The 16,561-nt window shown below is 33.8% G+C and overlaps 1 protein-coding gene across 50 annotated transcripts in view; it reads right to left on the minus strand.

The window, feature by feature from the left end:
* Positions 1 to 16,561, minus strand: part of RIMS2 (regulating synaptic membrane exocytosis 2) — a 601,125-nt gene that overhangs the window by 285,044 nt on the left and 299,520 nt on the right. For 28 of the 50 annotated variants that reach the window (XM_053208502.1, XM_027064049.2, XM_027064046.2 and 25 more), the window contains 5 exons: positions 8,356 to 8,564; positions 6,758 to 6,877; positions 4,225 to 4,324; positions 3,296 to 3,419; positions 1,282 to 1,328 (listed from right to left, as the gene is read on the minus strand). In XM_053208502.1, coding sequence (XP_053064477.1) covers positions 1,282 to 1,328; positions 3,296 to 3,419; positions 4,225 to 4,324; positions 6,758 to 6,877; positions 8,356 to 8,564 — 600 coding nt within the window. Of the gene's footprint in view, positions 1 to 1,281; positions 1,329 to 3,295; positions 3,420 to 4,224; positions 4,325 to 6,757; positions 6,878 to 8,355; positions 8,565 to 8,691; positions 8,760 to 16,561 lie in introns of all 50 variants that reach the window. The other 22 variants (XM_053208501.1, XM_053208509.1, XM_053208504.1 and 19 more) reach the window with 1 other exon arrangement.

The following is a 16,561-nucleotide window of genomic DNA, read 5'->3' on the forward strand; positions in this document are numbered from 1 at the left end:
AACATAGTAGCCAGATTTTAAAACATAAATCTCTCCTCAAAACCAACTTATGTAGCTACTGATTGCCCTCAGAGCAAAAGCCCAGAACAAAGTCGTCTTTAGGGAGGCTCATGAAGTCTATGCAATTTGGCTGCCGTTACTCCTCACCCTTCATCCTCCCCGCCTATTTACTCTGGTGCAGCAACACTGGCCTTCTTCTTTTTCCTAAATGCATCTTAGGCTTTCCTGCCTTAGAGCCATAGCATGACCCAGTCCCCATACCTGAAAAGCATTTTCCCCAGAGAGCCAGCCACTCTTTCAAATCTTTGCTCCAATCTTCCCTTCTCAGTATGGTCTATCCTGATCATCTTATTTCAAATGGCAAGCCTATTCCTCTCTTCTTTTACAATATCCCTTACTCTACTCTCAATCAATCAAGAAACAGTTCATTGGAAAAAATCCATTTGTTTAACATCTGAAATAGTACTCAGACACAAGTAATAAAAAGCGTTTATGAATTTAACATTACTTAAACTTATATGTCTCTTGTTCCTTCACCACCCTGATGTTAAGTCAGAAATTACTATCCCATTTCTAAAAATATAAATTAGAATATTATTCACTAGATTACCCCAAATATTCCCCTCACTTACTGAGAGTTAGTTTACAAAATAGTACATTTTAGGGCTCCTGGGTGGCTCAGGCATTAAGTGACTGACTTCGACTCAGGTCATGATCTCATAGTTCGTCAGCTTGAGCCCCTCTTCAGCTGAGCTCGAGCCCTGCTTTGGGTGAACGTGAACCCCGGGTGAGCTCCACTTCTCTCTCTCTCCGCCCCTTGTGGCATTCATTCTCTCTCTCGCTCTCTCTCTGCTCCTCACTCACCTGTGCGCCGCACCCCCCCCCCCAAAAAGTAGTGAATTTTAAAATTAGAAGAAATGGAGGAAGAAAGGGCTCTCTCTTTTAGGAGAGATGGGTATGTTCATTATTTTTATTGTGATGATGGTTTCATCTGTATGTCAACACTTACCTCCTTGTGCACTTAGGTGCAATTTATGGCAGTATACCTTAATAAAGCTATCTAAAAAATACGTAGTATTTAAGATAGTGCAATTAAAAAAAACTCTTAAAATATTATAGAATTTTGTACTTTATCTCACAATAACATGAAATAATGCTAAATTTTTTCATTTGTATATGACTATATATTTGATAACAAGATTATTATATTTCTTAGTTTGTGTTAATTGATTAAATACTTGAATGACATTATTATTTTCTTCTAATATAAATGAAACTTACTAGACTCCAGTTGCGCATGTGTGGTATCAGGTATTCTAGGGATATCTCTGAAATGATAGAATAAGAAAACAAGAAATTGTTTCAACAACTAATGCAACTGCTATTTTGACTATTATCAACCGACATATAACAGCAGAGTATAAAATGAACAAAACTGTGCATTACATAAATAAGAAAAAACAAGCTGTGGTACTTTATTGCTAATAAAAACATTCTGAGCTAACCCCAATTATTTAAAAAGGAATAGTCATATGCACTTAGAGCAGATTTATAAAAACACATACTTTATTTTCTATGTGCTACACTACCTGATTATCCATGCAAATAAATTTTTGAATTCAAGATAAGTTTTATGATAAATATATTTGAATTCTATTCTATTCTTTATTCAGTAACATTGAAATGCAAATAAAATATAACTAAAAGAAATATTTAAAGATTCAGATTGTGACTGAAATTTTTACTGAAATGGAGTGCAATAACTCCATTGAGAAAAAATGCAGCCATGGTTTTCATTGGGACTTAAAAATTGTAACTGCACTTACACCAAAAATGTGCACGTTTTTGTTTGAGATTTGCCAGGAGAGGTAGATTTTAAAGGTTAGGATCATTCAGAAAAGTACATAAAAGAATATTAAAGATAGTAAACAAAAATATGATTAGAAGATCCTTCAATACCAACAAATAGATTCGATTAATACACTAAGCTAATACATTGCAGTTTTATCATATTACAAAACTATGAAAAGACAAAATGAAAAATAGATACAATGTCATGTGCCAGATTCACTACTCTGAATGTGAGTAGTGAATAAAACTTTTTCAATAAATAAAGTTGAATTGAATAAAAAGTTTTCAATAAAACTACGTTAGCAATGTAGAGTCATTTTCCCCAACATAAAAAGAGTGCAAAATAATATACTTCAAATATTTCCTAAATGAATGAAAACGGGGCATTAGTGCTCTACAACAAAAAACAATTTCTATAGCCTCCACCCTCGAATACTCTTAACCCCAGCTTGTATTTAATAATTTGCTGCTGTCAGTGTATATATATATTTTTTATTGCTTTTATTTAGCTACAAGTATATCTTTTACATTGGCTTAGAATATAAGCTTCTGTAAGGGAAACACTGCTGATATTTAATGAGTAATTTTCATAATATAAGCACAAAGGATGATATTTAATGCCAACTTTTGGAAACCATTAATTTCATCTATAAGTAAAAATTACAAAAGGAGTACTTTGGTATTTGATTATTTCTTTGGTCTGTTTCCTTAAAGATGTCATTTTGCTCCTTCCACTGTTCCTTCTGTTTAGGAATAGTGTGCCCTTAGGCCCTCTCTTTCCTATGCTGAAATCTCCATTTTGAAAAAATACAGAAAATTCATGGACCCTCATTTTCACAATGTAGAGGACCACAGTTCATGAAACTTTCCTTCTAAAAGTAATTGTTACTGGAGCAGCTGGGTGGCTCGGTAGGTCAAGCATCTGACTCCTGATTTTGGTTCAGGTCGTGATCTCACAGTTCATGAGACGGAGCTCTGTGCTGGGCTCTGCACTGACAGTGTGGAGTCTGCTCGGGATTCTCTCTCTCTCTGTTCCTCCCCCACTTGTGCTCTCTCTCCCTCTCTCTCTCTCTCAAAATAAATTAAACATTTTTAAAAAATGGAAAAAAATTTTTTTAAATAAAATTCTTAAAAAGAAATAAAAGTAACAGTTACTGAAGTCTCCTTCTCCCACCATGCCTTTGGTCATCTGTCAAGCCACTAAGACAATAAGAATAATAAACACCTAAATATTTCTTCTTCTTTTCTAACGAACTGTGTATTCTAGCATGATAAGATAAAGTGATGTCATGATTTTTGGTGCGCTGTTTTAATAAAAATGAAAAGAAGCATTGTCCTCAAAACAATAATTTTTATGGAACAACCAGGTAATTTGCACACTACAGATTGTTTAATGGTAGTCAATTTTATAAGGCACATGTAGAAAGTGCACAGACCAACTCACCCAATAGGTCTTGAAACAACAAGCTCCACTTGTGGTTCAGGTTTGGACTCCAGAATGATGTTATATACTTCTTCAAATGTGGCTCCTTGCAAGAACCTTCCATTCCATTCTAATACTTCATCACCTATAGTACATTCCAGTAATGATAATCTTAGAAAGAAAAACTAATCCCATAAAATACACTTGAAACAAAAGCAATCTTAAACTGTAATGAACTCCATAGAATACAATCACCGTTATGGAGTAAGACCTACTGACAACCGTTGCATTGGCATCAAATTTGATGATGAGATGATTAGTATTTTTACCCAAAAGGACAAAGGGATTGAGGAATAAAATTACATAAAAGCTATCTCTGTGGTTTCTTAACAGGAGTCTAACTCCAGAGACTATCTAATTGTGGAAACTATTAAACTCTGTTACCTCTTTGAAAACTTTATGATTATATTCTAAGGTTTTCAATATATATGCAACAAAGCACCTTATCTAAAGTTTCTTATAAAAAGCTTAACGCTTAACATCTTATCACATCTTCTCTAAGGCATTCAAGGATCTCTCCAATAGTATCCATTACGAAAGAGATAAGGAGTAACACATTTTAGGAAATATGTATTTATCCCTGAAGTTTGTTTCCTAAACTGTTGGAATTTTTTTTCAAAAGAAAAATGAAGGCTTACAAGAAGCTAAATAATACTAGATACACAATAAGAGTATCCATCAGCAAAAAAATTATATCAGTAAATATAAAAATCTTTTTATCTAATGTGACTCCAGAAACAATAGTTATACTTCCATTAATGAATAAAGTTTAAATATCTAAGTTAAATAAGCCTTTGTTTTTGGTCAAATCACTTCCAAATGAGGATAACTTTTTTATAACTACTTGAGTTTAACAGTTTAAATATAAAAAATCAAAGATAGAAACCTACCTGGTCTAAGATGTCCTACAGTATCAGCTAAACTTCCTTTTTTTACTTTGGTAATAAATGCACAAAGCCGACCTGATTCAGTCATCTTTCCTCCTACAACCTGTTTAAAAGAGGAAAGTGTTTAAAACAGGCATACTGTTCAAAGGAACATAGTTGCAGATTCAAGTAAAAAATAACTAGACAATTTGTAGCTTTTAAAACTATAATATTCTAAAAATAATTTTTAAATAATATACTGTTATTAGGAACTAAACACATGTGAACTATTCGCACATGTTCTAAAATTTTCACAATTTAATCTATTATTTGTAAAAAATATTGCATACCTTAGAAAAAGTTGAATAATTTGTAATTTCTGTCTTAAAGAATAATTTTTATCATTTCTAAAAACATTCTATTATAGTACTATATAGTTATGTTAACATTTACTTTTTTTTAAGTTTATTTATTTTGAGAGAGAGAGAGAGAGAGAGAGAGAGAGAGAGACAGTGTGAGGGGGGTGCGCAGAGAGTCAGGGAGAGAATCCAAAGCAGGCCCCAAACTGTCAGTCAAGAGCCTGACATGGGGCTCGATCTCATAAACCATGAGATCATGACCTGAGCCGATATCAAGAGTTGGACACTAAACCAACTGAGCTACCCAGGAGCCCCTATATTAACATTTCTAGTTGTAGATTTCAAATATCATGATCATATAAATATTTGTTACTTTGATGACAGTTATGATAATCTACTAAAATTTCATTAGTTAGTAATATTTTAGGCACATTGGTAATGTATATAATGATGATGGATTTTTTTCTGAGAAAATTACAAAGTGTACTGAATCTCATTTGAATTCATGTAAACTTTAAATCATTGGCATCCCAATTTTTTTTCTACTTTTATGTTGTTATTTACATATATCTGTTAGAAAAAGGAAAAAAAAAATGTCAGCAATAATGCTGTGGAGTCATATGTGTACCTGTAAGACTGGCCTCTTACAAAAATTAATGCTTCTGATCAACTACCATTCAATCACTATATCACCTTTATAGCATGTTAAGCAAACAGCGGTAATTAATTTCATTAACTAGTTATTTTTTTTCTCTAAATTGAGCGAATGATACCTGAATTTTAAAATCACTGACTTATTGCATGTATTTAATCCCAAGTTGCAATGATTCACACCCACCAGGTGCAGTTCAGTTAATATTAACTGAAGATTCCTATGTTTCATTCTGAAAATTAAATGTATAGGTATTATGGGCCAACATCCTTATGTTACCATTTTTAAACTTCCTTGGCTTGATAACCTTCAATAGTAATAATCACCTACACTATTATTATTGCTGAAATCGTACAGTGTGCCTGGCACTGTGCTAAATGCTTGTGTAGTGCTTTATTTAAGCTTATGATAACAACTCAATAAGCATTATTATCTCCATTTTACCGATGAGGAATCTGAGGCTAAGAGAAGGTTAGCTGGCCAATGTCATGTTGCTAATAACTGCTATAACCAGGAATCAAGCCAAGACTTCCTAACCTCTACTCTTCACTGTTCTAACACTGTTGGACAGATCTGGATTTAAATCCCACCTTCATCATCATCTTTGTGACCGTGGGCAAGTTATGACACCTCTCTAAGCCTGTTTCTCATCTGGTGTGTTAAATAACACAATAGAAGTAAAACACTCAGATGAGTGTCAGCTCCATGGCAGTCACCCAATAAATGTTAGTTGGGCAATTCCACTTACACCCAAAGTTTTCTAATAATTCACTGTATTCTATGGGACAACTTCTGTGGCAACTGCTTAACTCTAACAACCATTTACTCTTTTTTTTTCATTTCAGTTTTTGTCGTACAGATGCACGTGCGCGCGCGCACACACACACACACACAAATAACCCCACAGAGCTCTATTTGATCTACTTACCAAATAACTATCTGGTATTTTATAGTCGAATATATATCAAGATTTATATTAAAACTCTTAGCATACGTATTTTTGAGTTTCCAGACTTTAAACGGTATTCTCTTCCTCATACACACGCATACTCACAAACCCACACACACATTGTGCTACCCTTACACAAAAATTATATTCCAATTGTTAAAAAACAAAATTCAACCAAGTAAATTTGAAGATCTAATTGGCTTTACTAAACAATTCATGAATCGGGCAGCATCCCATCCAGCAAGCAGAGGAGAGCTCTACTGAGCTCAACAAAAGAAAAGTTTCCAGAGGCAGAGAAAGGGCATTAAAAAAATAGGAAAAAGGAATTCATTAGCAAAGAATGTATTTTGAAGACTCTTCTAAAAGAGGGTCTAACAATAAATTTTTAGTACTGACCAGGAAATTCCACGTTGACTGGATAAAAAATATTACTTGGAACATGCACAAGTTTTGGTTAATGAGTGCAAATGCTTGGGAATTCTTGAAAATTGGGGAAAAACACTAAGTATAGGTTGGAAAGAGTTATTATACCTTTTGCTTTTCTCATAAATCTACAAAGGAGTGGAGAGCCAAAACCTCATATGTTTCATCACATACCTTCAAGCCAAGCATTGCTCCTGAATCTCGAGGTACGCTTCCATCTTTTAGACGCTTATTTAACAAAATACGACCAATTAAACGATCTCCATCTTTAGATGGCTGCCACGTCACAGGGTGCTGACATATTGCATCAACAAACAAAGAAATTAATGTTCTTTTTCGATAAAGGACCCCTTGTTGTACAATCTCTCTGAACTCCTGATTATCAAAGTGTTATGATTACACAAACCAGTTTGTATTCAAAACATTGATCAAAAGCACATACTACATTATGCTTATAAGGTCAAGATTTTTCAAAATCCAATTATTTCAAATTCTAACAGAGCCCTCACACATTACTGCAGTTATATCGTTCTATAAAATCTGAGAAATGTTGAAAACACATGCAAACTATCCACGCGCTGAAGATTAATTACAAATGGACAAGACAAAAAAGATGGATTGAAATTCTATGTAGCTAAACTCATTTAGAAATGATATTTTAATCTTCAAACGCTTTTGGAAGACTCTGAAAGACTTAATTACAGTTAAAGTTAAAAGCTAAAGTTATATTAAAACATGAAATTTGAACCTATGATGAGGGCTTCCTTGAAACAGGTTTCTAGGTTAAAACTGTAATGATACACAAGCCCCCGTAACTTTTCAGTTGAATATGCATGAGAGAAAACAGGCCAGATTCAAAGGTGAGGCTAGTTTATAGTGCTCAGTTTTTGTAGGTTCATTGATTCTTTCAGGTCTTTGATCCATTTAGTAAATTAACTTTGTTGGCTAACTCAGTGGTATCCACTGTGAAGCAGCTTGAAAATGTTAGGAGTTTATCTCTTTGTCAGGGAAGAACCAAACCCTTTACGAATCATGACACCATCCACTATGAATTATATGTCAAATAACAAAGTAAATGATTTGTGTAATCACAGTTTCACAGTTATCTAAAAGTAACATGCACATCTTCATGCAGAATTTGCAGGCAAAAGACAAGTTCCAATCAATCACATCTATATGGTAAAAAGATTTCAAAAGTCTCACTACACTAAAAGCAAAAATAATAAATACCAAAGCAGATGGCAATGGTTCTAGTACTAATTAATACTACATTAAAATGCTATGACAATAAAACAAAAGAGCAAAATGACAGTGAAAGGGAAAAAAGAAAAACAACTTTTTCTGTGCAAACAGACCCAATTATCTCCCTTTTGCCTGGGATTGAAACTATTAATAATTTAATTTTCATCCCAAGGAAAACATATGCAAGCAATCAAATAAGCCAATCCAAAAATTCTTCATATTTGTGGTTTATAAAAACATCACAAAGTTCTCTCATGCGACCGTAGACAAAGCATTCCTTCGATCCTAATTTTTTATTTCATTTACTTATTTTTTGGTATGCCGTCAAACAACAAAAACAGCAAAACAAGCGAGAAGTATTTTGGTTTGTTTGTTTGTTTTGGTTTTGTTTTTCTTTTCTGCACCTTAAGAAATGCTACATTGACCCTTGAAATGCCCTGTCCTTTTATTATGTTCTGTTTGAATGAGTGACAGAGAGCAAACGAAGACCAAATGAGCAGGTTAAAAGGCAGGCTCCACAATCTCAGTACCTTATCACTATGGCTATGCTCCTCGTTAAGGGTTGTGCTACTACAGGTATCTACCCCAGAGTCCTTAATCTGAGGCTCAGACCATTCCAAATCCTCTTCCAAAGAGTGGCCACCAAAGTACATCATTTTCTTTTGTCTCTCAGACCTGGTGTTAGAGTCCGACAAAACTGCCTGCTCACTAGTTTTTCTTTTTCCCTTTTGACTGTCCCCTACAGGTGTGGGATAAAAAGAAAAAAAAAAAAAAGATACAAAAAAGAAAACATGCAAAGGTGTAAATCAAAAAGGAAAAGTGAAATGAAAAACGAAAATTAAATAGTAAGGCTCCACATGTCTCACCAAAGACATTGGGGATGCCTCACTGCTATGCCAAGACGTATGGTCCAACCAGTTGTAATCCATGTCTCCTGTGAGAGTCAGACAGACAAAGAGTGCAGTAAAGGAGACAGCGAAAGAAAGGACAGACAAAGACATTATAAACATTGTTAACTGTGTGATCCTCTCTGGTTTCAAGAACTTTGTCTGCAGCACTCACTATATATACCAAGAGAAAGCTAAGATTCCAAATGAGTAAAATTTATAGAATGCAGAATATAAAGTTTATGTACTCTAGATGGATCCTACAGGGCCAAAGTTCTGCAAGAAGAGAAAAGGCTAATAATAATAAACAGGAATAGAAATGAAAAAAATTATATATTCCAAAAAAGAAAAAAACTATCCACTGTGTCTGTTACTCAGGCTATTTTTTTTTCCATGCTGGCCTATAGACATGAGCAAAGATTAAGGAACATTTTAAAAATTAGACAGTGGTTTGCCAATAACCACTGCAACAAAAAGCCAAGTAATTAAATGTTGTTCCTGGAATGTAGTATGATATTCTTTATAATGTTGAAACCTCCTAAAAAACTTTGGGTGGCTTAAAAAAAGAAGAATTGGTTACACAAAAGATTAGTTTTGTAAGAAAATGACAAAACAGAGTCACTCAATTTCTATTAGGAAAAATAAAATAAATCTTTACTTAAGTATCATGAATAATTTAAAATTACTTCAAAATAACTTTTCAACTTTTTTGCAGAAATTGCACTCATAAAAGGTAAATTTTCTTTTAAAATAATTTTGTCACACAACTTATGTAGCTGGCAACTAAGAAAGGTTTTCCATTTCCCAAATGTAGGTGCTTCTCATTTGCCTTACATTTGAAAAAAAAAAAAGTATTTTTAGTCTATATGTGCACATATATCTTTTTAAGCCCTAGTTGTACTTTCTCTTACTTAAAAATATTTACTAGACACCTTCCATTTGCTATGTATTGTGCTAAGCTCTAGCATAAGGAGTAAAACAATGAGACACAGAACAGAGTGGAGATAAACACAATAAATAAATCATGAGTGTCATACAGGAGAGTATAATACGTGCAAAGGACAGAACTCTCAACACACCATGAAAGAGTATAATAGGATCTAATTTAGATTTTGGGCTCAGCAAACACCTCGGAAGAAGGGATGTTTAAAACGAGACATGAAATATGTGGCCTCAAGGACAAGTAGGGGGACAGGCCGATGGAAAGTGGAAGAAAGAGCATGCTAGGAAGAAGCAACTTGGAACTCCAGTGTGTCTGAACCAAAAAGATGCTAAGTGAGGTGAGGCAGCACAAACCAGCTTAGAGAGGCCTTTTCATGCTTATTAGAGATTATGACTGCCATTCACTGAAGGATTTTGAGCAAGATGGTGACATGAACTGATTTACATTTTAAAAAGATAAATGTAAGTACTAACTCCAGATTGGGTTGAACGACACCAAGAGTTAATAGGCATTTGCAATATTCCATTGGGCAGGTAATTACGGCTTAAACAAAGGTGATGGCAATGGATAAGGTAGGAGAAGAGGGAACTGAGAGCTGTTTCGGATTTAGATATAAGAGTATTCAGAAAGACTGAAGAGAGGCACCTGGCTGGCTTAGTCAGTGGAGCATGACACTTTGGATGTTGGGGGCATGAGTTGGAGCCCCATGTTGGGTGTAGAGATTACGTAAAAAAAAAAAAATTAAGAAACACTAATGAGTCAAGGATAACTCCCAGGTTTCTGGCAATAATAACTGAATGGAAGGAAAGACTACAAAATGGAAAAAACTGGAGAAAATGCATTTTTTATTAGAAAGGGGTAGGAAGGAATTACTCTACTTCACAGAATCTAAAATGCCATTGACTATAGAATTCATAGATATTAAAATGGTAAAAATATACATCTTGGAATTTATTATGATAATTGATTTTGGATATATTATTCAAAATACCCATAAATCATTCAAGTGAGCATATAAAAATTCAATTTGTTAAGTTGTAACAGAGAAGGGTCTGAGCTGCAGACATAAATTATGTACATAATTAGTACATGATTACTAGTACACAGATTGGAGTAAGTAGATCATTTAGGAATAGAATGGAAAGTAAGGTATAAAGAGGATTCCAACTGAATTCTAACATTCAGAGTTTGATCTGAGAGAAAGAGAAGCTGAGAAAGAGCATGCAAGAAAGAAAAGGAGGGAGGGACATGAAGTTCTGCAAACCAAATAGGAGAGAGTTTCCTCAGCAGGAGGAGAAAGCAACTATGGTGAATGGTTTCTATACAGTTGATAAGGAACGGAAAAGTATGCATTTGATTTGGTGACATGAAGATCGGGAAGGATGTTAAAGAAAGCACTTTGGGTAGAATGATGAAAATTAAAATCTGTTGAAGTAACTAAAGAATCAAAGGGAGACGAGGCAGTAGAAAAATTGTGTAGACGAATAGTTCCCACCAGAGTGAAATCCTCTAAACAGCATTATCAACATCATCTAGGAACTTGTTAGAAATGCAAATTCTTGGGCACCAATCAAGACTTAATTAATCAGGAATTCTGTAGATAAGGCCTAGGAATCTGTTTCTTAATAACCTACCAGGTGATGATGATCTCAATAATGTATGAGAACAACTGGAGATAATTTTCTTAAGAAGTTTATTTGTGAAGGATGATAAAATTGTGCTATCTAATATACACAAAATTCACTTCGTAGGGGAAAAATGCTCTTTAATCTGTGAAATAGAGAAGGGCTTCCCAATCTTTCCCATGGCACAAATCAACAGTTATAATTTTATGGCTACCCAAAGAGCTGAAAGTATTTTCTTTTCCAGAAAACCCTTTCAAAATACAATACTGCTTAACACAAAGCACTGATAGATCTCCAAACTGGGTTAAATAAAGTGTGGAAACCGTAAATGAAAATTCTTGTCTGGTTTATGTGAAGGTGTGAGAACCCAGCTCACAATGTCTCTTTCTCTCAAGGCCTGCAACCCGCCAAAAAAGCACAAATGAAGTTCTTTCCTTAGTAAAGTATACAAGCTGCTTAACCATTTGAAACCAAAGCAAAAATATTTGATTGGCCAAAAAAAAAAAAGAAAAGAAAAAAGTGTCATATGATAGGCTCAGTAAACATTTGTTGAAGGAGTAAAAACTAGTACTATTTAAGAATTAAATACAGTAATCAAGGAGTGCTCAGTCGCTTAAGCGTTGGACTTTGGCTCAGGTCATGATCTCACAGTTCGTTGGTTCGAGCCCCATGTTGGGCTCTGTGCTGACAGCTCAGAGCCTGGAGCCTGCTTCAGATTCTGTGTCTCCCTCTCTCTCTGCTCCTCCCCTGCTTGCTCACTCTCTCTCAAAAATATACATTAAAAAAATTAAATAAATAAACAAGCAGTAATCAATGTAAATCATATATGAAATAGTCGTAAACTACTAGGACTATTAGTATTTAGATAATAATATTTATCAATTAATATTCTTATTTTGTATAGCTTCAAAGAACAGAACTAAGATAATAAAATATTCTTCCCTCGGTAACAGTACAAAAATATATTGCTGGGCTTTCCAGTTCTAGAACAAGAAACAGAAGACACAAGAAAGTACCTAATGGAATTTTAGAACTGAAAAAGAACTGAAATTTAAAAAGCAAATGGATAAGCTCAAGTACAGAATACAGAAAACAGAGGAACAATTCAATTAACTTGAAAATAGAATCACAGAAATCACCCAGTTTGAAAACACATAAAATAGGCTAAAAAAATAAAATAAGAAAGCAAAATAGAAAAAAATAAAATAGAAAAAATATATAATAGAAAAAATAAACAAAAAATAAACAAAATAAAATAAGCAAGGTTTTAGAGGCTTGAGGGATTATAACAGAAGATCTATGATTCATGTCATTGTAGTCTCAGAAGAAGAAAACGAAGCTAAAATGGAAAAAGTATTTGAAGAAATAGAGACTGAAAAATTCCCAAATTTGTAAAATGTGTAAGCTAAGCCTGATTCAAAAAAACTACATAAATCCCCAAACAAGAAATACACAAAGAAATCTGTACCAAGACTTACCAGAATCAAACTAAAAACTAAAGACAAATGGTCTTGCAAGGAGCAAGAGAAAAACAACACCTTACTTAAAGAGGGAAAACAATTTGAATGACAGTAGATTTCTGATCAGAAACCTTGGAGGCCAGAAGAAAATGGAACAATATTTTTAATTGTTGAAATACAAGAATGTCAACTCTAAATTCTAAATATGGTAAATTATGTCTCAGAAATGAATGAGAAATAAACACATTCTCAGACAAAAGAAAACTAAGAGGATTTGTTACCAGCAGACCTAAAAGATGACTAAAGAAAGTTCTGGAAACAAAAATAAACAAAAAAAGAAGAAGAAGAAGGAACCTGAAATACTGAGAAGGAATAAAGAATATAATAAGCAAAAATATGGGTAAATACAGTAGACTTCCCTTTTCCTCTTGAACTTTCTAAATTATATTTGGTGTTTGAAGCAAAAGGGTACATTGTTTGATGTGCTTTTGACATATATGGAAGAAATATGTAAGAAAATTACATTAGAAACAGGGAAAGGGAAAGGAACTTAAAGTATGTAAGGTTTCTACATACCACTCCAGTAAAATGTAAACACCAGTAGGATGTGATAAGTTGTGCATATATATTAGAACAGCCACACACACACACACACACACACACACATCTTTGCAAAGAAATACACTCAAAAAACATTACAGATGAATCAAAATGCAATTCTTAAAAAAATGTTCAAATAATCCATTGGAAGGCAAGAAAAAACAGAAACAAAAATCAGAGGGAACAAAATACAAAAAAGAAAATGGCAAACAACAAAAGAAATGCAGACCAATATCCCTTATGAACAGAGAAACACTTAACAAAATATTAGCAAATACAATTCAGCAATATATAATAACTATTATGCACTCTGACCAAATGGGGTTTATTGCTGGAAGGCAAGCCTGGTTGAATATTGAAAATCAATGCAACCTGTTAGATTCACAAATTAAAAGAGAAAAATCACATTGATGCAGAAAAAACATGATTAAAAAAAAAAAAAACCTCTCGAAAAACAAGGAATAGATAGAGGAGAACTTGCTCAAATAAATAAAGGACATTGACCAAAAAAAAAAAAAAAAAAAACTATTGCTAAGATTGTACTTAACGGTAAAAGGCTGAACTCTTTATATGAAGAGAAATTTCACCAAAAAGGATACCTTTATTTGTAATAAGGATAAATATGTAGCCAAAAAGTAGAAACAACCAAAATATCTTTCAATAGGCAAATGACCAAATTGTGGCAAATCCATACCATTGAATATTAGTCAGTAATAAAAAGGAAAAAACTATTGATACATACAACATAGATGGACCTCAAGGGCAATATGCAGAATGGGGGGAAAAAAAAGGTCACAAAATGTTACATACCATATGATTTCATTCACACAATATTCTTTGAATGATAAAATTATAGAGATGAAAAATAAATCAGTGCTTTGTAGAGGTTAGGGATGAGCAGGGGGAGGAAGAAAATGTTACTATAAAGGGGGAGCATAACAAAGATCTTTGTTACAGTACAGTAGTTCTGTATCTTTATAATAGCAGGGGTTTATAAATCCATATATGTGATGTCATAAAACTATATAAACTATATAAGTTGATGTCAATTTCTTGGTTTTGATATTGTACTATACTTATACAGGATGTAATCATTGAAAGAAACTGGGTGAAGGGCACATGGGGTTTCTGTGTGCTACCTTTGCAACTTTTTATAATTCAAAGAAAAGGCTGTAGTACCATTTGTCAGCATAATGTAGAGAAGGTCATTGCTTCAGTTGGAAGTTCCACAAAAAGCGCACTAAACTCTATGTAACTCTGACATTCAATGATTCTATTAGAGCCAGTTAAACACATTTAAATATGAAACCTGATTTAAAAAAGTAATCAAAGACTTATATTTCAGGCTAAGATTTTCTCCTTCACTTACCTCTACTGTAAAATACAAACTAATCCAATACTGTGTGTGTTTATGTGTATGTGTGTGTTGTGCGTTGAATACTCAGAGAAAACAGTTCAGATATTCCATTTATTACATGTTTTCTAAGTCCTTAAGTGAATAAAAGAGTTTATTAACTATTTATGTCATTGTTTTCATTACTTTAGATTAACAGAGGTTTTGCAATTAAATCATATATTATATAAAAATATTCTGCAACATCCTTATTTTTAACTTTAACCACACTTTAAGGAAACAGCATGTTGCGACAGAAAGAGTTTTATAGCTAGAGCCATGAAACCTATGTTAAAGTATTGGTTTCACTCCTTATTAAATTTATGACTTGGGCAAGTCAAGTAATACATTAGGCCTCATTTCCTCATCTGTATAAAAAGAGATTAACTGTGATATATCACAGATTGTTGAGAGGTTTAAATATGATAATGGTCATGAAAGTTCTTTGCAAATTGTAGAGTTACCCCAATTTGATGGTATTATCATTTTCATCATTATTAACATGAAATAATCAACTTCCATTCTAAAATAGACAGGGAATATTCATCTATAATCTTTTATTTTTCCTCTCATTTCTTTTCCTAATTTTCTACCCTTCTCTTTAACTTGTCAAGCTATATATGTTGGCATTTCCCAACACAGAACACGGATTCTGCAAAATGTTAATAGGTTGAGTGATATAAAGATCCTCTAGTCAAATAAATATGGAAAACTCTGGATTAAATGCAATTAAATAAGATTTCTTGAGTGAAGGATTTTTCAGATAGCAATGGCAATATGCTTTTTTACAAGGATTATATAACATATAATTTCCACAAACTTAATTGGAACACTAACCTTTCTCATGGAACAAGTGTTTGAGGAACTGTATTTTGAGACATAATGCTGAAACCTGCCTGAAGGGTCATTTTTCTTCATAAGTAGGCATTAAAACTGATAATAAGGCATAAGTGTATTCCCCCCTAAGGACAATGTTCAGTATTAAAGGAGACTCAAAACCCAAAAGAAAGAAAGAAGGAAAGAAAGAAAGAAAGAAAGAAAGAAAGAAAGAAAGAAAGAAAGAAAGGGAGGGAGGGAGGGAGGGAGGGAGGGAGGGAGGAAGGAAGGAAGGAAGGAAGGAAGGAAGGAAGGAAGGAAGGAAGGAAGGAAGGAAGAAAGAAAGAAAGAAAAAAGTTATATAGAGAGAATATTCTCTAAGGCAACGGTTTCCCAATTATGCACCATGGACTTGCTTCAGAAACAACTGTTGGGGTGGAAAACTGATTCTAAGGTGGTGCCCCATAATCCCCCCACCTTGTGGTGTTCATGCCTTTGCTCTTAATCAAGATGGTGAGATGGCAAGGTGATGGAATGTCACTCCCATGATATCATTAGCAAGACTGCACCACTAGTCAGTTTGCTCTAGAGATTATCTTTGCTAGCTTAATGAAGTAAGCAGCCATGATGAGAAGCCTGTGTGGCAAGGAACAGCAGGCTGTCTTCAGGAACTGTGGGTACCATCTAGAGCTTTGGGTAGCATCCAGTCACAAGAAAATGAATTCTGCTGACAACCTCATTGAACTTGGAATCAGATTCTTCCTCAGTCAAGCCTCTAGATAAGACCACAGCCCAGCCAACACCCTTATTATAGCTTTGAGACTCTAAACAGAGAGCACAGCTAAGCCATGCTGAGACTCCTGAATAACAGAAATTGTGAGGTGGTAAATGTGTGTTGTTTTAAGCTGCTAAGTTTATGGTAATTTGTTCCTAATATATTGCCAGCTTCAAAAGCAGCAGGTTTTAAAGACAGGAACCAAAACATAAAAGTCAGTAGATCTAAGAGGCCAGA

Source organism: Acinonyx jubatus, chromosome F2 (assembly GCF_027475565.1).
Source record: "Acinonyx jubatus isolate Ajub_Pintada_27869175 chromosome F2, VMU_Ajub_asm_v1.0, whole genome shotgun sequence".
Lineage (NCBI taxonomy): Eukaryota > Metazoa > Chordata > Mammalia > Carnivora > Felidae > Acinonyx > Acinonyx jubatus.